Below are 22698 nucleotides of genomic sequence, written 5' to 3'. Positions count from 1 at the left end.
ATTCGCGCACTTACACTTGGCCTTATGTACACAGCCTTGCCCGGCCGCCAGGGCGCGTAGGGATTTTAGCGGACGTGAATGTAAATAAATTATATATATATATTGCTAACCCGAGTGCTACTTCTCTCTGGGAAAGCCAGAGGTCAAGGCTAGCGGCTGCAGAAGAGCCACACGTGGGCTATTCTGGGAGTCCTGGGTGGCTGGGGACAGTGGAACCTGGGCCCTGGTCCAGCAAGAGTAGTTTCTGAAGACTTTCTCAAACACGGGCCATCTGGGCAAGACGGCAGGCAACTGCAGTGACCAGGGCTGCACCTTTGCCGGACCCATCTTCCGACTGCAGGAAGGTGACCGCACAGCGAGGGGCCAGCTCCCTCACCGTGGCTGCCACCAGGCCGGAGAAGCTGTGGGACGTGGGGGGCTGAGGTGAGCCCAGGCCAGCCAGATCCCACCGGGGCATTCCTCCCTGCCCATCCCAGAACCCAGACTCACTGGGGGTGCAGCTTGTAGAGGGTCCCATCCACCCCTACGGACACAGTCAGCTCTTCCAGGCCCCGGTTCTCACGGATCTTCTCCACCACAGCAGCCACACCCGCCCCACAGAGCTGGGCAGCCCGCTGGGACACAGCCTGGCACACCTCCAGGACCATCAGGGCATCATCTGAGGTCAGGGGCAGCCCCAGATCCTCCAGGATGGCTCGGACCTGCCTCAGAGCCAGGCTGTCACTGGGGACAGGAAGGAATAGAGCACAGAGGGCCAAGGTCCTGCATTAGCTTTCCCACCTCCTGAGTTCTCCATCCTCTGGAATAGACCTCCCACCAACCAGCATTTTACCCGAAGTGGATAGATAGATTCTTCTGGGAGATGGAAGGAGGCAATACAGGCCTTAGGCACCTTTCAATCTCAGAGAGAAACTTGGTCTTGAAAATGTCCCTGGTCTGAAGGCGCTGGGTCTGCTGGCCCCGGAAGAGAACTCCAAGGCTGGTCAAACGCAAGAGAATGTGGCGGACGATCTCCCCTAGGTACATGCCACTGATCATCTTCTCAAAGCTGCATGAAAGCACAAAGGTCAGGAGACCCTACTGGCTACCATAACCAGTGCCAGCCACCACCCGCTACCCCTGCCCAGCCCCACGCATACCTCTGCTTGCCAGGGTTGATGGATGCCTGGTCCACATTTGCATCAAAGCAGGTTCTAAGCAAGTCCAAAGAGCCATCATCCCCAAAGGCACCCCATTCCATATTGATGCACATGTGGCCTGAGTCCCCAGCCACAGCTGCCACATTCCGAAGCTCCTCCATGTAGCAGGCATTGGTGCCAGTTCCTGCAGAGAGGCCAGACAGGGTAGAAGTCAGTTACTGACATAGATAAGACCCTCTGTGCCCTTCCCAAACTGAGATGGCAAAATTTGGGCTCCTTTCTTACCTCTCCATTTCCCCACACTCACAACCTGTCCTATGTCCTGGTCTGCCTTCCTTTCGGACATTCCTTCTGCAGACCCTGGCAGCATCAGCCCCTCTGGGCCTCCACTGACTTCCCTACGAGCACCAGCATCCGTGGATCTTCCATACTATGCCAGGGCACCCCTGATAGGTTTGTGAAAGCTCCCCCACTGTCCTCAGTTGAGAGGCCCAAGCTCCCTTGACTAGCTTTCCAGAGCTTTAGTCTAAACTAGCAGGTTCTGGGTCAGGAGCTGGGGACATAGACAGGAATCAGACATGAGGAGCCCCACAGTGGCCAGGGGGTGGGCAATAAGCCGCTAACTCTGATATTGCCTGTATGCACCCAAATAGAAGTGCAAAGAAGAGCATCATGGGAGCCTTGAGCACAGCTGAGTCTTCCCGCCTAGAGGTTCAGGAAAAGCTACAGAGAGGAAACGATGTTTGGATTTGACTTTGAAGCCAAGAAGCACAGAAAGGAAAGGCATTCTAGGCAGAAGGCACATTCTGGGTAAAGATATCCCCTTCCTCTCACCAACACATGGTCAGCTCTAGGCAAGTGGTCTCCTTGTCAGCCCCACCTGGATTTCCTCTGACCAGTTTATTCATAAAGCAATCTAGGCATACCTCACCTGAGCACCTCCCCACTCTAGGCTCTATGTTCAAGAAGCTCCCAGTTTCAAAAAGGTGGCTACCACATACCTCCTGCCCTAGGAGACTGATGCCCAGAGAGCTGTGGGAGCCCTCCTCCCTGACCTAGACCCTCTTTTCAAGTCCCGTTTGTGTTAGGACCACTTCCTTTCTGCTCCTGGCCTTGTCACCCTGTTGTGCACAGTCAGGTTCAGCTCTCTCTGACTGCTGCATCTGTCCTGGGCTTAATCCCCACTAAATGGTGGGTTTTGAGAAGATAGGTATCTCCCCCATCTTTATGTATAGTCTTTCTGTCTCTTCATCCAGCCCCTATCTGGCCAGAGGAGAAATGCTTAATAAAGACAGGATCTTGGGCTACCTGAAGGACACTCACAGCTCATTCTGTGTCCTCCACCCCCAGCCTCTACCCAGTTCCAAGCATTGTGTACCATGGGCCAGGCACTGTTCCCTCTCCTCTCACCCTCACGATCCTTGAGATAGGTGTTACTATTATCTCTATCATAGAAGGAAACCGAGGCTCTGGTGATTTGGCCAAGGTCCTACAGATGGAAGTGGCAGAGCTAGTATTTCCACCCAAATCTGTATGACTCCAAAGCTCATATTCATTTAACAGAAGGGCAAACTGAGGCTCAGAAAGCTTAAATGACTATGAATCAGTAGCTGAGCTGAGCCAAGTTCAGACACCCAGCCTAAATGAGTGTTGCAGGGCCTAGCTGAGTCAGGCAGGAATGATGCCACATCCCCAAGGCCAGAGGAACGTCCAACCTGAGGAATCAACAGGAGGCAATGAATTAACATCAGGCAGTAGGAGCACAAAAGAGCAGGGCCCTCCTCACCAACGATGAGGCCGACCTCGCAACGGGGATCCTCATAGCCACAGGACATCATGGTCCCCACCGTGTCATTGACAATGGCAACCACATTCAGCTCTACTGCCTGCACACAAAAGGATGCTGCTAGTTGCTGGGCAACACAGTTGTCATGGCAACCAGCGCTGGACCCAGAGGTCTCTACTGCAGAGAGCCACCCACTCCACCCCCCCAGGTCAAGAAGCAGGAGACCCTTTGCTCCCTTCAAGTCCTGCCACAGCCCCAAAGCACCCCTGGAGGCAGACCCCTCACCTGTCTTCGCCCGATGGCTTCCCGCAGCAGACACACAACATCTTGGCCCTCACAGTCTGATGCACTGAAACCTTTTGTCCAGTTTAGGAGGATGCCCTGGGGTGGGACAAAGGTGGGACAGGAAGGTGAAGGCCCTTGGAATCTCACTCTCCCTCCCCAAAGTCTGTATCCCATCAGAAGCATATGATATCCCCCCTCACCAAGCAGGATTCCATGCCCACTCTGCCACATGGCTGAGGGCCTTGCCCTCTGCCCCCACCTAACTCCCCAGGAGGCTTCCAATGTAAAGAAACCTATTAATAACTATCGGACCTGTGTCTTCTATTATTAGTGCCAGAATGCTCAGATGGTCTGAAAGTCTGGACGTTTTAAGACGGCTGCCCAGAAGGAATGGCCCTTCATAATTGGGTTAGGAATGAACAGAGCAGGTAAAATAGTGCTATGTATGAGAAGGGGGAGGACAGAGAAGGCTCAGAGGTCCAAATGACAGAAAATTCTGCTCTTTTAGAAAGAACTGATAAGAGTTACTTGAGAATAAGGAAACTGAGGAATTAGGGACGGAGCCGTATCGATAGGAGATTCACTTGTGTTCCAGAAATGAGTGAAGGACAAAAGGGAAAGCCAGAACCCAGAACACCTAGGCAGGATGGGAGGAGACAAGACAGATGGGCCTTTATTGGGAGAAACTGGCCTTAAATTGTGAACTTAGTGATGGGCTACACAGTCTAGGACTATTCTTTCCTAAGTGTGCTTCCTCTGAGGGAGCGGGCAGGGGGAATTATTCTCCTGCTGTTAGAAGATCACAGCTCTGCCCAAAGCAGGAGATGTAGAGCAGGCATGAAAAGCTTTCCGGGGGTGCCCTGGGGCTCAGTCAGTTGAGTGTCTAACTCTTGATTTCGGCTCAGGTCATGATCTCAGGGTGGTGGGATAGAGCCCTGCGTCTGGGCTCCATGCTCAGCAGGGAGTCTGCTCAAGATTCTCTCTCTCCCTGCCCCTCTGCCCCTCCCCCACCTGCACCCTCGCTAAACTAAGTAAACCTTTAAAAAAAAAAAAAAGAAAGGAAATCTTTGGGGCAGAAGATTTTAGAGATATGAACTGACGCTTCCCCCAACAATATTTCCTTTTATCCCTTTCCCTATGTAACCACAGCCAGAGTGCTCAATGCTCATTGCCTCAAACACAGAAACCAGAAACCAGAGAGTGAGAGGGCAAATGAGAAGGAGGGCTAATGTGGGGGAACCCAGATTACAAGTAGCAGCAATACTTCTCTGCTCCCAGACAAAAGAAAGACCCCTGGTCTGGGGAAGGGGAGCTGGGGGCCCTCAGAGCCAGGTTTTGGACTTTCCTGAGTAGGGTGTCCTATGCTTCTACCTGGGCCATGCCCCTGTGGGAAGGGAGGACACAGAAGAGATTTGAGTGATCTGATAGCAGAGTAGGTCTCTGTCCTCCTTCCCCATGGAGGGGAAGGTGAGTTGTCAAGGGAGGTGTCAAGAGAGGAAGTGGCAGAGTCCATACAGCTGGGGCCTGAACATCTCCTGAGTTCCCAGAGTGTCTGCCCACACACAGCAAAGGATGCTATGCAGCTGAAAGGGGCCCCTATCTGGGGATAAAGGTCCCCAAATTGATTATCATTAAGTTATCACCCCCCCAAAAAGAATGTGGGCTCAACACAGAAATTAAGTTCAGTTCTAGAAAATGAATAGGGCCGTGTTTCTTCTTGCGCACCTGATTTTGCATACTGAGTCCCACCTGCTTCTCACACCTTACAAGGAATAATCAAATGGTACCAGCATGCTTAGTCTAGAGCGGAGCAGATCAGCAGAGAGACACTGCTGAATGCTTGATTCCAAAGGGCCACTGTGTAAAAGAAAGCCAAGTACAGAAGCATGTGTCTGAGAGAGGTCAGAGCTGGAGCACAGCTGAACACTGCACAAAGGCTGGGTGGGGTAGAGTAGGCAGAGCTTTTCAGGAAGAACATAGTGGGCAATTTCAGGGGCAGCAAGTTCTTCCTCACAGGAGGCTTTTTGGCAGAAGCTGGGGGTGTTGACGAGGAGACTCCTGGGAGCTTGGACCAGAGTATGGGAGGAGCTGTCTCCAGGACAGGCGTCAGGGGTGTGCACTCAGAAGCCGAGCATTCTTGCTGAAGGCCATGCAGAGGCGTAGGCTTAGTGCTGCTATGTCTAGATCCGTGCCTGCGGCTCTGCCCTTCCGGTCAGCCACCCAACACCAAGCCAGGCAGGAGAGGGACACAGCAAGTTTGGGAAGGGGAGGTAGGGCAAAGAAACCGCGCAACCGAGCCCTTTCGAGAACTAGGAACGAGTGCTGTTCCCCTCAGTTCTCCTAGATCAGTACACCAGGGCTGTGGGCTACAGTCAATGTGTTCCTTCATCAGCCCTGAGCTGGGCCTATACTGCTCCCAAGTGCCCACACCTAACCTGGCTCCACTTTCCTGCCCATTAGCAGTCCCCAGGGGTATCCATAATCTTTTCCATCCCAGGCCTCTTTACAGCCCTGGTTTCCAGGCCATTTTACCACACCCCCTCCACCTGCACCCACCATGTCCAGTGAAACCGAGGCTAGGTGTTGGCTCAGCCCAGCCGTGCTTCTGCCCTCCCCCATCCAGCCCAGGATACTTGAAGCCCTCTCCCCAGCCTTCTGCCCATTCCATGAAGGGTATGAGGGTGGAAAACCCTTGGGGATGGTTTCTCCTGGCCCTCCCTCACCTGGTCGAGGCCGAGCTGCCTGCATGGGAAGGAGAAGGTGAAACCCAGCGGAAGGCTCTGCCCACTCAGGCCCTGCTTCTGCTGGAAGTCCACAATGCAGTCCACGATGCGGTCGAAGAGCTGAGGTGGAGGGCAAGTCAGGGGGTGGCCCAGCCCTGGTCCTTCCCCGCCCCTGACATCAGGTCCAAGCTCTGGCTACCTGCTGTCCAGAGCCCTGGGCCACATCCTCCGGGATGGAGTAGACCTGGCTGGTGATCTTCACACCTCCTGCTGTCACGCGCACCAAGAGCACCCGGAAGTTGGTGCCCCCCAGGTCCAGGGCCAGGAAGTCCCCACGCTCTGTGGGACAGAGGTCCTCAGTGTCAGGACAAAGCACATTCTGTGACCTCCAGGAACCCACACCCCAGCCCCACACTCAGGCCAGGTCCTCACCAGTGCCATCAGGCGTGGCCCGGACATAAGTGGGCAGCATGCGGAGGGATGAGGCCTCCCCTCGGAGCCCCTTGACCATTGCCTCCCGCATCTGTGCCTGCACTGCTGCCAGCTGATTATGGTTCAACCGGAAAGGTGCCAAGTTCTCTTCCAGCAGGCGCCGGTGAGCAGCCAGACGGGCAGCCACAGCAGTCACCATTGCCACGCCCCGGCCACCCCCATCCACAGAGGGAATGAAGGAGACATCACATTGGGGGGCCAGGAGCATCACAGTCTTCTGCAGGACGCTGAGGAAACTACACAGACACAAAGCAGGCATACCTGGCTTGACACCTGACCCTGAGCCCCAGGGCTTGCTGAAGCCCTGGGCCCCATCACTTCAGATCCCTTCAGTTCTAAATCCAGCTCTACATCAACCTTATGCCCAGTGTCTCCAGTGCTCCCAGTGCCCCCAGAGTCCCCCTCCCTTGCACACCCAAAGGGAAGCATCTTTTCTCTCTTCTGACTTCTTCTGGCCTCCCTTAGTCCCCATCTGACCTTACTCTGCTCAGGTGCCACTCATACCCACTGCCTCACACACATGGTGCCTGAGTGCCCTCTGGGTCTTTATGGAAAACACTCATGTTCCTGCTGCTTGCCCACACAGGATTGTGTGTATTTCCAGTACCTGGGGTGTCTCTCAAACACTCGGCCTCCGGTGGCCACAGCAATCTGAAGCATCTGCTGCTCCCGGCTGTGCTGGAGGCGGGAGAGAACAGCAGCCAGGGCGGCGGCACAGAGCCGGGCAGCCCGAGTCAACACGGCTGCACATACGTACTGAACGAGCTCAGCATCCGAGGCCCCCACGCTCAGGCCCAAGTCCTGCAGGAGAGCATGCACACGGGCTGCCCCAGCCAAGGGGCTGGAGGGACACAGGGTACTGCTTTGGGACTCAAGTAGCCCCAAAGCTTCCTGCCCTCCCCCAGCCCCATGGCTACCTGGGGGACAGAGCAACCTCCCCTCTCCCAAGCCAAGAAGCTCCTTGTCTAAGCCCACTGGCTTTCCCTACTTACTCCTCCATCTCAGCCACATGATCCAGGAGGATGCTGCCTCGGCTCAGCAGGGCAGGGGAGGTGCAGCCACCAAAGAGGACCCCTCGCTGGGCCAGGTGAGCCAACACAAGCCTCACCAGCTCACCCAGGTACAAGCCTCCAATCATCTTCTCAAACCTACAGGTAAGAAGGGTGTCTGGACAGAGATTTCCTTAAGCCCTTAGCCCACCTGGCCCCACCTCCAAGGGCCCCAAAAGAAAGATCATTTTCTTTGGGGTCCCCCAGACTGGAGGTTCCAGAAGCAATGGCTTCCCAGGAGATAGATGGATGTTTATCCAGACCCCACTGCCCCCTCTGGCTTAGGTTCAGAGGGGTTCCTGGAGGACAGGGAACGTTTTGCTACCCCCAATCCCCAACACCTGTTAGTAATAAGAGAGGGCTATGAGTTGAAAATTATGGGTTCTAGAATCTTGAGCCCTTCCTTCTTTGAGCCTGGCCAGGGCCCCCCAAGATGCCACCTGGAAACCCTATGAGCAAGCAATAGGGAGGGGCCTAAGGGCCTGAGTTCAGGGACAGCAGTGAGAAAGGAAGCAGAAGAGTGATAGGCCCTAGAGCAGAAGGTCAGGCCACCTCTGGGCACCAGGATTCAGGGACTCTCGGTCCAAGGCATGGTCAAAGGTGGTCAGCACTGGTCCCAGGACCCCATCATCACTGAAGGAGCCCCACTCAACGCTGATGCAGACGCGGCCCCGGTCCTCATCCAGCACTGCCACATGCCTTGCCTCCTCCATGTAACATGCATTGGTGCCAGTGTCTGGCAGGGATGAATCCATCAGGACCTGCCCATCAGGTAGCTGTACCCCCCACCCATCACCACAAATGGCCCATGGCTCACCTACAACAAGCCCGACTTCACACGGCCCAACCCCTGGCTCACAGCCCATCATGGTGCCCACTGTGTCATTCACCACGGCAAACACATCGATGCTGTAGGCCTGGACAATGGAGAGGGCAGAGGTCATGGCTGACCTAAGTGGGCAGAGCAGGGAACCTGGGGGATGGGCAAGGCTAAGGCCTTGGCTTTGATGGAGGTGCTCAGAGTCCATGAAACACAATGTGTGTTCATGCCCACACACATACTCTAGGTCCTCCCCCCACAACCCCTCGTAGAGAATTTTCCTCCCATCCCACACTCCCCCTTGTCTCTTCCACCCCCTACTCAGGCCCTGGGTCTCTCAAAGTCTCCCAACCTCAGTCATTACCTCCAGAACACCAGTGCTCCCCACAGGACCAAGATGATTGTGAGCAAGCGTGGCACCTTGAAGACCGCACTGTAGGTATTTGGCTTCCCAAGCCAGCCCCTCCCAGCCCTGACTTCCACCCACTAGCATCACTGCAGTTAGTCCAGATGGATCCAGACCCACCTTTCTTCCACATCCAAGTGTTTGCATATACCTTTCTCTGAAAACAGACCTTCCACCCCAGCCCCAGCTTATGCACCCGGCAAACTCCTCCTTCAAGCCCCCGCCCAAGTCCAAGTGTGCCCTTCCCAGTGCTACCAGAGTCACTGTAACCACCTTCTTGACAGGGACAATCCTTTGTCAGAATGCTTTTCCACTAGACTGTGAGGTCTTTGAAGACAGGATCAAGTCTTTTCATCTTTGTTTTGCCCTATGGTCCTGAAAATTTATTTGACCCTTCTTAGCCTCAAACTCCTTACCAATGAAATGGGAATGGTAGCGACATTTGCCCCAGGGTTAAACTGGATAAAGGATATAAATAGAAAAGGAAAGCAGGCCCTCCCAGAAGCACAGGCACAGCCTTTGCGTGCTGGCCCCAGGCCCAGCCACACAGGCAGCCCTCCCATTGCCCCTGCTTCCACTCACCCCCTGCCTCTCGATGGCATCTCGCAGCAACTGGACCACATCGTGGCCTTCCACACCACTGCACCTAAAACCTTTGGTCCAGGAAATAAGGGTGCTCTGGGGGCAGAAAAGCTGGGTCACTCCTCCAACAGCCTTCATGGGGTTACAACTCTTCCACCCACTGTCCCCATGCCGACTCTGCCTCACCCTGTCCAGGCCCGTCTGGTGACAAGGGAAGGAGAAGCTGAACCCAAGCTGCAGACCCTGTTTGTCCATGGGGAGTGCATCCAGGAACTCAGACAGACAGTGGGCAGCAAAGTCAAAGAGCTGTGGGACAAGTTGGGGGCTCAGCTCTGTCCACCAGAGCCCCAGCCACCCAGCCAGTTCCCAGAGACTGGGCAGTGAGTTCTCACCTGCTGACCAGGACCCAGCATCACCTCTGGGGGGATCACAAACTCCTGGCTCTGGGGCTCCATCCTATGACCCTCAGTGCCCATCAGGGTCACCCACAGAACACGCAGTGAGGCCCCTGTAGCCCCCAGCTCCAGCACTACAAAATCTCCTTGCTCTGGGGCAAACAGGACACAGAAAGGCATGCAGCTGGTGAGACCAAGCCCTCTGCCTCCCAGAAACATCCCCAAGGACTACAAAGTCTCATTAAGGGAGCTTCGAGTTGGGAACCTTAATGGGAAGAGGGATAAAGGACTTCTCCGTCCCCCAGATCAGAATTATCTCCCCAGGCCTGGCCACCCATTTTGGCCTATGCCACCCACCAGTGCCGTGTGGGGTGGACCCCACGTATGTGGGCAGCATCCGGACAGCAGAGGCAGGGGTGGCCTGCCCCCGCAGTGCCTGCTCCATAGAGCCCAGGAGGCTGGCTTGGATCTGCTGCAGCTGTGTCTCCGTCACCTTGAATTGCTGTAGACACTCCAGCACCTGGGGAGAAACAGGCTAATATCTGGGCAGGAGCCCCATTGCCTAGCCAAGTCCTCTGACTCCAACCAGGCCCGCCCTGCCCAGCTTGCTCCCCCCTTTCCCAGTCCAGAACAGCACGTCCCTTAGCTTTCCCAGGGGCTGACTAGAGCCCTGCCTAAGTCCTCTCTGAGCCTCGCTGGTCTCCCCAGCACCTGCCCAGCCCCACTCCTCACCTCTTCACACACCTAGGTTCTCTTGCTGCCCACAGCCCATACTCAGTTCCTGCATTCTCAGAAGGCTCCTTCCTGGAGGGGAGACACACCCACCTCCTCCTCCTGCTCCATTCTCTGGCTGCTCCTTCTCAGATCCCTATATCCCCTGCCCCTTCCATTTCTTCGAGGCCTCTCCTGTTATAACACTGATTCGCTCTGGCTCCAGTACCCAGAGGTGGGCTGCTCAGTGAGTTGTCATTCACTGAATGAGCAAACAAATGAACAAATGTGGGAATGAATTTCAAGTCAGGTGCTTCCCTCTCCCAATCCACTTAGCTCTGGAGCCTAAGTAAGCTCAGCTCCGGAGAACTTGGAGGCCACACTGTGGAGGAGAGTCCTCCCAGCAGTCGGCCATCCTTTCCACAGACATTGACTGAGCGCCTACTAGGGGCCCAACACTATTCTAAGCACTATATGTTGCATAACCAGGTGAGTTCTGCTCTTGTGGAGCCCAGAGTTCAGCACAGAGGCAGAAAATAAGCAAATAAACATATAATATGGTTCTGGTAGTAACGGTAGCTATTTATTTATTTATTTATTTGTTTGTTTATTTATTTATTTATTAAATTTATTTATTTAAGGCAGGAATAGAAGTTTGAGAGTGACCAGGGGAGAAAAGGTGTTTTTGGATATTGGTCTGGGAAGTTCTCCCTGAGGAAGTGACCTAAATGAAGGAAGGGAACAAGCCATTTGTAAATCTGGGGAAGAGGATATAGGGATTTTCTTCAGAGTGAGGGGATGGATTTGGGGGAAGGGTGGCCAGGTGTGAATCAGAGTAATGGGAGGGGTAGGCAGGCAGAAAGCAGAGGATGGGACACCCAAGGTTCTTCCCCACCAGTAGCCCCTTGTGAGGGAGCTAAGAGGAGCCCCTGTACTCCACCTCTATGTGGACACCTCCCTCAGATGACCCTCTGGCCTGTCCTTCAAAGAGACGCCAGCAGCCTCCCTGGGTTTGCTGGAGTCCCAACCTGTGACTCTGTTCTCCTGGGCTTAGCCTTTCCCAGGTCCTCACCACTATTCCACAGGAATTCCATTCCTATGACCCACTGCTCCACACTGGACCCGTATCTGTAAAGTAACCACCCAGGCATCTGAATAAGGAGGCAGGGGGAGCCAGGGAGGAGAGGCTGTTCAGTGAGGGAGATGGGGGTGACTCAGTTCCACCTCTGCTTTAGGAAGAGAATGGAAAACAGATCCCTAAGGAGGCAAATGACCCTAACTGGAGTGCCAGATGTTCAGTTCCATGTTTACATTATAGGAGATGCTTCTAGCAGCCACACACACCAGGAAGGGTTATTCCTAGGTTATGTTACAAATGAGGAGACTGAGGCTCAGAGAGGAACAGTCATCTGCATAACCCAAGCAGCTATTAAGGGACAGAGTGGAATTTGAACCCAGATCTGACTGAAGAGGTGTTTCCACATGAATGTGAAGCCTTATAGAAACAAGCAATTTCACCTGAAAATAACCCAAAACTGATGAAGGTTGCAGTGAAGAAACCCCATAGGATGAGAAAACTTACTGAGTCCTTGCCCTGCCACTTTTCCTGGCTGTGTGGCCCTATTCCAGAGAAAATAATAATATTCAGAAGTCCCCTGAGTCCCCAGTACCAGGGGCCATGTCATTTCTCACTTCTGTGGCCCAGCCATGAGTTGCATACAGAGGAAATGTTGACAGCAGGGTCTGGGGCAGAGACTGAACAAGGGTGAGGTGGGAGCATGAAATGCAGTGAGGGGTGATGCCCCCACAGTTTGGGCAATAAGCCAAGTCCAGCAGATGTCAGAACAAACTGGAAAACTAAAGAAACTGCAGGGAACAATTCAAGAACCTTTTCACAGATGCCTCCTCTGTACAGGTCCTTTATCTCCATTAGCTCACTTAATCCTCCAGGGGGTCAAAGGATTAGACTATTTTCCTCCATTTGACTGATGAGGAAACAGACTAGGAGATACGAAATGACTTACACAAGTGTTTCCTGCTTGATGGTGTGATATGCAAGGGTTTCTAAATCTTGGTCAAGATGACAGAAAAGAGAAACTCAGTCTGAGCTAACCTGAGGCCTATGGACTATGCTGCAGAATAACCTCCAAGTTGAGTTCAGCACTGAAATCATATCTGTGGGCCTGACTGCAGTGGCCATTTGAAGGGAGGGAGATGTGCAGGGGTAACTAGAGAAATAGGGGAAGGAAGTCCCTTATGAATACAGTCTTCTACCAGAAAACCCCAAGAGGGTCCTTTCTAGACTATTTAGGTCAGGGACAGGACCTGTGTAGCAAGGTGGCAAAAGTAATAACACCTTTGGAACTGAAATACCTCAGCTCAAGCTCCTGTCACGAGTTAAAACTCCAATCATTTTACCTCTCTAAGCCCCCTCTTCCTCAGCTGTAAAATGAGAAGATAATCCCCAACTTGCTGGTGTGGAGCCACAAAGGTACTAGATCGGATCTGAAAGGCTTGATAAACTAGAAAGGACTGCATTGCTGTGAGCCCATGGCCCCATGGCATCTTCAACTGATCCTGCTCTTGATAGCCTTGAATAGGCATGAGTCAGAAACCCAGTGCTGAACTTACCAGCTCAGAGCTGTCTGAGGGGCAGGGCAAGCCCTCCTGGGAGCAGCCAGGAGCTCCTTCCCTTTGCTGCAACCCTACTGGCCCAATGGAGTCCATGTGGTTCCACAATGGAGGGTGGCCACCTATAGGAGGAAAGGGACAGCCCGGGTGAACCACATAGTCTATAGGCCCTCAGAGGCTGTGACCCCTAATTTTCGTCCTTCAGAAGGGGACCAGGAAGAAAGCTGTAGGCAGACTCAGAACCTCTGACCATCAATGATCCTTTAGTAATCAAACAGAAGGCCCCTACTTTCCAGAAGCACATATATTAGCAGAGCACTGCGAAGGCTGATTTCTAATCCCAACGCCATTTATTCATTCTGTCACTCATTTACATTTACCAGTTCCTGATGCCTACTGTGCCAGATGTTGAAGTACAAAGCAGACATAGGCCTTGTCCTGAGGGATCTCACAGCCTTACCAACAATCACAGTACGGTTGACGCAGGCAGTAAGAAATGGACCTGCTACTGTGCTTGGGAGTTCAGAGATGTTCTAGAGGTTTGGAACAAAGGGTATGAGGTAACAAGGAGCCAAAGACCCACTGGAGAAGCAGGCAGGCTGGACTATGGATGGCCTTTCTGCCAAGCTAAGGTGTACAAACTTCATCCTGAAGAGAGAAGTGGACAAGGATGAATCTGCACTTCAGAAAGGGGTTCCACTAGTGGCATAACTTCGGGTGAGTCATTTATGACTTCTTTGAGTTTTAGTTTCTTCATGTGGGAGGAGATACCTACTTTCACAAGGTTGTTGTAAGAATTAAATGAAATAAGACTTGAAAAATGCTTTGGGAAATTTAATATGCAACAGAAACATCAGCTCAGGGGTGGGTTTTGGAAGCTATAATGATGCAGAATGGAAAGAGCCCTGTGCTCAGAGTTAAGGACCCAGCTCTCCCCAAAGGAGCTAGCACCAGGTCTCCAATATGGAGGCCTAAGTTTCTTCATCTGCCAAATGGGGACCAACATATGTCAAAGACCTGTGTGGGGCAAATGAAATAATGAGAGCAAAAGAACCTTGTGCAGAGTGTGGCTTCAGATTTATTTAGCTAAATCTGAATTAAGCCTCAATTTCCTCCTCTATAACAGAACAAAAATTCAGTTCTTGTGAGGATTAAAGGAGTTAATGGTTCTGACAGTCCTTTGCATACTGTAAAGAACTGTAGATATGTCTGGTATTTTGCTAATTCAAGCTAGAGGTGGTATTGCTGTTCCAAGAAGTTCCCAAGGGAGCTTCAGTGATTTAGGGATCTTTCAGGGGTAAAGGAGAAGGGAAATGCAGTAAAGGCCCCACGACGGGCAGAAGGGATTTGTCCACTGAATCAGTCTACCTCTCTTCCTGTAACAGCAAGACTTCGGGGGAAGATACCTTCCCATCCCTGCAACCCCTCCCCACCTTCCACTCCCATCATGCCCATGAATTTGCCCTCCTCGTGGTCACCTATTTGCTGCTGATTGCCCCATCCCGGTCTTTTCCTCGGTCCCCACCCCTACTGTCCTCTGTCAGGCATGCAAACCATGAGCATTCTCTTCACTGCAAAATTCTTGTCCATTGGCTTCAACAGCCAGTCTTTCCTGGGCCTCCTTCCTGAGTCCCTCATAATCTTCAAAACTCTTTCTCTCCTCTCCCCTTTAACAATGCCCCACCCCTGTTTCTGATCACAGCCCTCTTCTCCACAGCCCTTTGTATCATCTCCAAGTTTTGATTAAAACCTCTGTGTCAGGGCTCCCAAATCCCCGTCCTGAGCCAAATCCCAAATTCTGATGGTCTGTTAGACATCACTCTCCAGATGCTGGAGAGACTCCTCAAACTCCATGGTCGAAGATACATTCATTTTCTCCTTCACTTTTCCCCATGAAACTCTTCCTGTCCTCCACCTTGGCTGGAGACATCAAGGTTGCTCACTCATACAGCTATTCAGGTGACTGTCTACATTCCTGACCCTCACCTCCTCTATGCAATCAGGTCTCAGGAAGAAAGAGCTAAGAATGGAAAGTGCTCTCCCACGTATCCCCTCTTCCTGGTTCCCACTGCCACTGCCCTAGACTTTCTTCCCATCTGATTATTCCAACAACCTCCTAACTGATACTGTCCACCTCCCTGCACCACCAACTCCCAACACATCACCAGAATGACTGTGCAAAAACAGATTTTATCATGCCATTCCCCAGCCCTATCTCCCCCTAAGAAAGGAGGTAAACCTTCACATTGTGATATCTCCCACTGTGGGGGGAAAAAAGTGTAAAACTCTTTATCATAGAATTGCAGGCCCCAAGCTTCCTCTCTTGCTCCTCCCCCTCATACTCCAGCCACACTGACTACAAGTTTCGCCCTGTCTCTTGCTGTCCAGCCTCGAGTCTGGAACCACTGTGTATTCCTCGAGCCTGGAACCACTGTGTCTGAGTCATCTGCATCTTCAGCCCAGCACAGCATTTGACACAGATAGGTGCTAACACAGCTTTGAAAAATTTGGGGGTGCGGGGTGGGGATGGGGTCCTTATTCAGAGAACTAAGAAATCAGTTTCCAACAAATTTCCTCAAAGTCACATATACCTAATTTCCAAATCTGTCAAATAGGAATGTTAGCTCCCCAAATGTTACAGGTCTATTTCAAGACTAAAATGGGGTGACTGAGGCAATTATAATCTCAGGAAAGGGCCAACCCCTTACACAGAGTAAGCTTTCGCTCTCCTTTTGAGGCCCAGCTAACTCAATCATTCTTTCATTCATTTACTCTCTTATTCATTCACTCTTCTATTGGACATTTATTCAGTGTTTCTACATGCCAGAGACTGTGAAGCTTCCTCCAAGAAACCTCAGTATTTACACTCCCAGTAAATGTACTCATGTCTGCCTCTTCCAGCTGAGCCTGGTGGGGAGGGACATGTCTCCCACATCACTAGATTCCCAGAACTCAGCCAGGGTCTGCACATGTTTGAGTAACAGTTGGCCTCTCAGCTTAACTCAGCTGAATCAGATACATGAGGTGAGTCTTCCTTCTGAAAAGGATCCCAGGGACCCCTGCCAAGGATGGGAGCTATCATTGAGGACCAGCTGGCTTAGTCATTCCAGCCTCTACTCAGCTAGCATGGGCCAAGCTGGAGAGATGAAGGTGAGGGGATGGGGCTGAAGCAAGGAGGAATTAGAGGAGGGTCTTACCCGGGAGAAGCAGCAGTTGGTCACTTTCCTCAGGCTTGAGCTCTTCTCTCTCAATGTGACGCATCCCACTGACCTGGCTTGCACCCAAAAATGAAACTCATGGGTCACCTGAGTTATAATGTCCCACCCTCTTCCTCGGCCACCACTATCTAGACATCAGTTAGTTCAGGAAGGTGCACTTCCTTCTGAGTCTGCCCTAAGAGAAGCCCAGGGCAGGCAGTGCTATGGTGCAAACTTATGCAAGATGACTGCAGGAAGCTGGAACCCTGAACTAGGTCAAGGACCCTGGGACATCCCCTAATACTGGGAGCTCCGTCCACTTTATAAACACTCAGAGTCTGAGTTTTGACGTGGTGGCTCACCCCTGGAAAGATGGAGGAATCTAGCATGAAAATATACAATAGACAGTTTTCAAAAATGTACTAACGAGCAAGAGGCAATGTGGAACACAAGAGGAAGAGACTAACTCTGCCCTAGAGTGGGCAGGGCAAGCTGAGGAAGCTCTGCCTTGAAGGAAGAAGAGCAGTATGCTGGCAAAGGTGATCCTTCACAAAGAGAAGAGCGTGTACAAAATCATGGAGCACAAGGCAACTTCATGGTGTGGGGGTCAGCTCCAAAGACCTAAAGATACATGTATGTGGGTATATATGATGGGAGAGGTAGCAGCCAGACTGTGGAATCTAGCCTTGAGATGGTAGGCCAAGGAGGGGTAGAGGGGGTATATGTTCATACCTTGGGTCTTCTCTACCAGCAGGGAAGGGGAATCTCAGGCTACGATAGAGTTGTTGGCCACAAAGCTGGTTTCCCACAAACTAGTCTTCTTGAATGCATAGAACCTTGGGGCATCACTATGACCACTGCTATGGTCTGAATATCTATATCAGCCCCCCACCAAAAAAAAAAAAAATGCTTATGTTGAAAATCTAATGCCCAAGGTGAAGACTTTAGGAGATGGGGCCTTCAAAAAGTGATTAGGTCATAAGGGCAGAGCCCTAATAAATGGGGTCAGTGCCCTCATAAAAGAGACCCCAGAGAGCATCCTTGCCCCTTCTGCCATGAGAGGATATAAGAAGTTGGCAGTCTGCAACCTAAGAAAGGGCCCTCTCCCAACCATGCTGGCACCTTGATCTGAGTCTTCCAGCATCTCACCAGACTGTGAGAAATAAATTTCTGTTGTTTATGAACTATTCAATCTGTGGTATTTTGTTATAGAAGTCTGAACAGACTAAGACACCCACCATGATAGGAGATTAGACATACCACATCAATTTTCATTTCTGGGAAATTGGTGAGCAGATATTTTTAAACTTTGGGCTACCTCATTAGCAGTTAACCCTACCATTATCTACAGACAGAACATGGCCTCCGTATGACACCAGGATGGAGACCAGGGACAGTGGCTCTTGTATTAGTTTTGGCATGACTGGGCCTGGAAACATGCCAGATTATCAGCCCTACTGCCCATTTCACTGGGTACCAATCAGACATACAGGCTCTGAAAGACAGGGAAATCGGGGTTGGAGGTAGGGAGGACAGAGTGGCCATCACCCATAACATCCTGCCTAGCCTGGGGCTCTAGTCTCTCTCTGTTTTGTCTAGTTGGGAAAGAATATGGAACTGAATGTGATTCATGCTGACAGCCAAAGTCCGCAGTCTTCTGGGCCAGGGTAAGGGCATGTCCCTGACAAGTAATGCCAGAGGTTTTTTTAATCCACGTTTCTGGAAGTCCTGTATCTATTTCCGAAGGAGTAGGGGTCCCTAGGCAAAGTGTCAGGGAAGGTCTGTGTCAGAGCCTATGGAGGGTGGAAGTGCCTTGGGCTTAAGGTCTGTGAGCAGCTGTGACAACCCTGGCTGTAGCAGAGGCATAGTAGTGGCCAACAGTTCTCTTCAGACGCCAGATGGCCACTGACCAACAAGAAGGACAAATCCTGACAAGCCTCCCCCGTAGCCCATTAGTACCAATCTCCAGCTGTCCAGAAGGAACTAAGGAATGGGAATTGGTGGTCAGGGAAAGGTGGGTTGCAGCCACGGTTGGGCTAGGAGCCAGGGTCTCCCTACTCTTGAGCTGTTCATAGGCTTGCTTCTCACAGCTGACACTGCCCAGCAGCCAAGCACACAGGCTCTAAGTTCCCCACCCTTCCCTGCACACCCTTTTACTCCAGGTGTGCCTTGCAGATCTTCTACACCCATCAAGCTGCTTCTTGCTATAAGTCTTTGTTCATGCTGATTTATCTGAAATAACCTCCCCCTTTGCCCTCCCTAGCCTTTTCACCTAATTTTTCGTTATCCTCTAGACTTCAGTCACCACCAATGCTGTGGAGCCTTTCCTCTTGGCCTTGACCCCAGCTGAGGGTGGTCTATTGATCCCAGTGTCTTGAATTGGCTTATACCATTGCATTGACAACAGTCTGTTAAAAATCATCTGTTTAGGGGCACCTGGGTGGCTCAGTTGAGCATCTGACTCTTGATCTCAGTTCAGGTCTTGATCTCAGGATTGTGAGTTCAAGCCCCACACTGGGCTCTGTGCTGGATGTGGAGCCTACTTAAAAAAAAAAAATAATAATCTGTTTATGTGTTTGTATTCCCCCATTGTATCATGGGCTCCCAGAGAATGTTTCTTATTCATCTTCAGAGACCCAGGTCCCAGGATCTAGACCTGACATGTAATAGGTATCAGTTAATTTTTGTTAAATTGAAGAGCCACCTCTTCAATAGTCCAGGGCTTTTGAAACTGAAATAACCTCTTCCTGCCTTCCTGGTGCATATGGCTTCAGCAGTCTTTCCACTCCAGATTTATACATTCTTCTATCTTCCCAATGGTACCCCCACCCACTTACTATCTGCCTTCCCCTCAGCCTAATTTCCATCTACTAAATCAACTTAGGGCCAAAGCTTCTCTGCCTCACAGGTGAGAATGAGCCCACCCAAACTTGAAATTTCCATTGAGTTTTGGGACTCAAGTGAGAGGTAGGAGGTAGGGTAGTGAAGTACAGAGAGCGTCAGCTCTAGTGTTAGGTAGACCTGGGTTCAAATCCCATCCCATTTACCAGGTGTATGACTTTAGGCAAATCTCTTCACCTCTCTGGGTCTCAGTTTTCTAAGCATAAAACACGGAGACTAATTTCTCCATAGGATTTGCCTTACTTTGGATTTCCCCAGAGGCAGACCTAATTTGAGTGCAAATACCTTAACTGGGAAGCGATCCCGGCCAGGGCTAGGATTAGGGTGATGCATGGGAAGTGCCTAGCTACAAAATGCAAAGAGGTCCTCTTACCTTCACCTAAGTGCCAACTCTGCCCTTACATGAACCCAAGAGTGAGGGCCCCTCACCCTAGTCTCTGATCTAGAAAGCACTGACAGGGGAGCTGGAAGTGAGGTAGGAAGAAAAGAAAAACAATAGAACGTATATAATTAAGTTGCTGCTGGGAGCTACTGAGGTTCAATCCCACAAAGTAACTCTGAGAACTCTGGTGGAGAATGCATCCACCTAAGAGGTAAGGAGGCTCAAGATTTATCCCCCAACTTCTATTTTTCACTGACTGAGGACTGCCTCAGGGGCCTAAGTCCTGGCCTTCCCAGCCTATGCCACACACAAATCTAGAGATGTGCTAAGGCAGAGAGCTGCAAGTTCTTGCAACAGGACATTGTGGGTATGTAATAGAATGGTGAGTGCCCAGGGGAAATGGGCAAGGCACAGCCTCTGCTAGAAGAGGGCTGTTGTAAGGATGAAAGGAAATTACACAACCACAATGCCTGACACAGAGAACTCCTCTTCTCTTTCCCAATTTATGGTAATAGTTTGTGAAGTTCATGGAGATTTCCAGCTCTCCAAGAGTTGGTAACACCAGCAGAACATCTGCTTCCCATCTTTCAGAAGAAGCAAAAACAAAACACAACACAACAAAACAACCCAAAATCTAAGGGTCCTAGGTGAGCTCTCAATGTCCAGGGACCCAAACTTGTAGAAGGCTGGTAATTGATGAAGCTAACATAGTCAAGGGCTAACTCCTCTAAGAACTGTTTCCTCTTGCATCTGCACCCCATCTCTCTCTGGCTTTGTTCTCTCTCACCCAAACACTACTTATGACATACAAAACTAGCATCACATTAATAACTGATGCCACTTACTCATCACCTTCTTCATACGACAGATACTGTGCCTTTATATCCATTATCTTAGTCCTTAGAACCCCGTAAGTATGATTCCCCCATTTTATGGACAAGGAAACTAAGTCTCATGGGGGTTAACCGTATCAGAAGCAGGGGTTCAGACTCAGGTTCATGTGATATGATGCTCTTTCCACTGACTTTCTGTCTCTTCATTGTCTCACTAATGCCTCTCCCACAGGACCACTGGCACACGGAGAATAAACAAGCAGCCTTTATCAAACCCATGTTCTAGGGAGACTGCCCAGTTTTAAGCTAAAAAAAAACGCACTTTCTAGAATCAGCCTTTCCCCTTTCTTCTCTTCAGGCAAAGAGATAAACATACTATCCCGTTTGTAATGTTTTACCTCCAATAAATTGCCATTTAATGAGAGAGACTAGTGAAAATTAAGTTGATGGGACAGAACTAATAAATTACTTTTCGTTAGAAGGAAAACACGAAAATAATACAAGAGTCAAAAGAAACCATTTTTTTTAGGACTGAATATGAGAGGCACTGTGGTCTCACTGCATGGACCAAAAGTGGCTTTATTTATTCCCCTGAGCCTTTGTTTCCTCGCCTGAAAATTAAGGAGGATACTACCTGCCTCACAGGGTTGCTGTGAGAATTAAATGAAGGTACATACATTACCTAAACCATAGTAGTTCCTCAAAAAAATAACACCTATTATTTATGTGATGCTGGCCACAATGTCAGTGCCATCCAACACCAAAACATGGAAGAAATCATGAGCCTGTCGTCCTGCCTTCTTTTAACTCAAAGAGCTTGTGTGCAACGGCACAGGCAAAAAAGTACCTTAAAGGCCTATACGGTGCTTTCCGTCCCAGCTATCTCTGAGCCTCCCCACTCAGTCTAACACATACCTCATTTTCATCTTAAAATCAAGAAAAAGGTAACTTTGAATTTGATGAATCAGAATTAGTAGACTCTGAGTGATGTCCCTATTTATCCTGTCCCAGGATCCTTTCCTGGTCAGCAGCCACCTCCCACAGTCTTTTATTACATCTTCAAATCAGCTTGAGCCAAAGCTAGCTTTCTTAATGTCCTTGTTTGGTCATCTTCCTCAGGTAGTTTCTTCTGTCATTCAACATCCTCTCATCTTTGAAGTCTGCAAGTACACTGCAGACAGACCACATCTTGTTCCGCACTGAAAGCTCCTGGGCAATGTGGTCAAGAATGTGCACTCCTCTACCAATATTCTGAAACAGAAGTTATTTCCTGTTGCTGCTGACCTTTGACAGCAAGAGAACTAATCTTGGTTTTAATAGATGAATATGCCCGGTTTCCCCCCCTGGTTAATCTAGGAAGAAAAATAATTGCATAGGAACTAGTAACAGAGCACTTACAAATTCCTGGTAAGAATGGCAGGAGATATCCCTCAAAGGTTCTATGCTCTGGCTCAGAATTCTTAACTAGGTGAAGCAGCAAGATGAAGTGACAGGCTGCTGAATAGGGATAGAAAAATAAAAAGTAGGATTTGATGCCTTGGCACCTTTCACAATGATGTCAGAAAAGGTCAAGGAAGTAACCACACAGTGCTCAGAATTGTGCACTATACATTCAGTGAATATAGGCAGTATGTCAAAGACCAGTAGTGGAATTAATTTGGAAACATGTAATTTAGGATGTAATTTAGCTCCACAATTTAAATATTCCCACCCCAAACCCTATAACACAGAGGAAAAAAAAGGAAGATTTCCATCTTATTGAAATAAGATTTCATACAAACAAATATATTTAAATTTTCTTTTAACTATAAGTGAATCCAGACTGTTATAAAACAGAATACTATACACAATCGTCTGTATAGCTTACAGAAAACATCAAAACGAGAATGCTGAGTGGATGCTGGTGGTGAAAACTGCAGGGCCAAAACTTGCTCAACAATGAAACAGGGGCTACTAAGACTTAATGACCATGGCCCACCCCTATTGCTAATGGTTTTGTCAACGTCTGGACCCTAGAAATTCAGGGTTTTCTCCTTCTTCCTCTGCCTGCTTTGGTCCGCGTCCGGCTACCTGGCCGGACAGTAAGTTGCTTTTTAAAGTCCACTAAGCAATCTGTGGCTTCTGAAATGGAAACAAAAGACTTGATGGGAGACTCGTTTAAGTCAAGATGTGCAAGGGAACTCTGCATCTCTTTGCTGCAGCCTGCCTCTTCCATCCCTGGTGAGGGTACCCTAGAGAGAAGGGGAAAAAATTCAGAATTCAATATATACCTACTAATAAGCACTAAGTATGTGTCATGCGTTGTACCAGAGGCTTTTACATACATTATTAGTTCATGTAATCTTTGCAATAATCCAACCAGGTTA

General features: G+C 50.2%; 2 protein-coding genes across 6 annotated transcripts in view; both read right to left on the bottom strand.

The window, feature by feature from the left end:
- Positions 1 to 79: 79 nt before the first annotated feature.
- On the bottom strand, positions 80 to 16429 carry HK3 (hexokinase 3). Of its 3 annotated transcripts, none has more exons than XM_008692334.2 (19): positions 16217 to 16419; positions 13020 to 13141; positions 10035 to 10197; positions 9675 to 9829; positions 9469 to 9588; positions 9283 to 9378; positions 8292 to 8391; positions 8027 to 8210; positions 7418 to 7573; positions 7033 to 7284; positions 6366 to 6661; positions 6133 to 6272; positions 5934 to 6053; positions 3211 to 3306; positions 2926 to 3025; positions 1140 to 1323; positions 893 to 1048; positions 490 to 723; positions 80 to 401 (listed from the first exon to the last, which is right to left on the bottom strand). In XM_008692334.2, exons 1-19 carry the CDS (start codon positions 16278 to 16280, stop codon positions 257 to 259), a joined length of 2883 nt encoding a protein of 960 aa, XP_008690556.1. In that variant the 5' UTR covers positions 16281 to 16419; the 3' UTR covers positions 80 to 256. The 3 variants fall into 3 exon arrangements, with proteins under 3 accessions (XP_008690556.1, XP_008690557.1, XP_008690558.1); XM_008692335.2 differs by having other exon boundaries at positions 7033 to 7266; XM_008692336.2 differs by lacking the exons at positions 80 to 401; positions 490 to 723 and having other exon boundaries at positions 899 to 1048; positions 2855 to 3025; positions 16217 to 16429.
- A 5667-nt stretch (positions 16430 to 22096) lies between these two features.
- UIMC1 (ubiquitin interaction motif containing 1) overlaps positions 22097 to 22698 on the bottom strand; it is a 132086-nt gene continuing 131484 nt past the window's right edge. For all 3 annotated transcript variants that reach the window (XM_040630253.1, XM_040630255.1, XM_040630254.1), the window contains one exon: positions 22097 to 22563. In XM_040630253.1, coding sequence (XP_040486187.1) covers positions 22353 to 22563 — 211 coding nt within the window. In that variant the 3' untranslated portion in view covers positions 22097 to 22352. The remainder of the gene's footprint in view (positions 22564 to 22698) is intronic.

Source organism: Ursus maritimus, unplaced genomic scaffold, assembly GCF_017311325.1.
Source record: "Ursus maritimus isolate PB19 unplaced genomic scaffold, ASM1731132v1 scaffold_15, whole genome shotgun sequence".
Lineage (NCBI taxonomy): Eukaryota > Metazoa > Chordata > Mammalia > Carnivora > Ursidae > Ursus > Ursus maritimus.
Note: the sequence above shows the minus strand (reverse complement) of the source record. Positions and strands in the feature narration are given on the sequence as shown.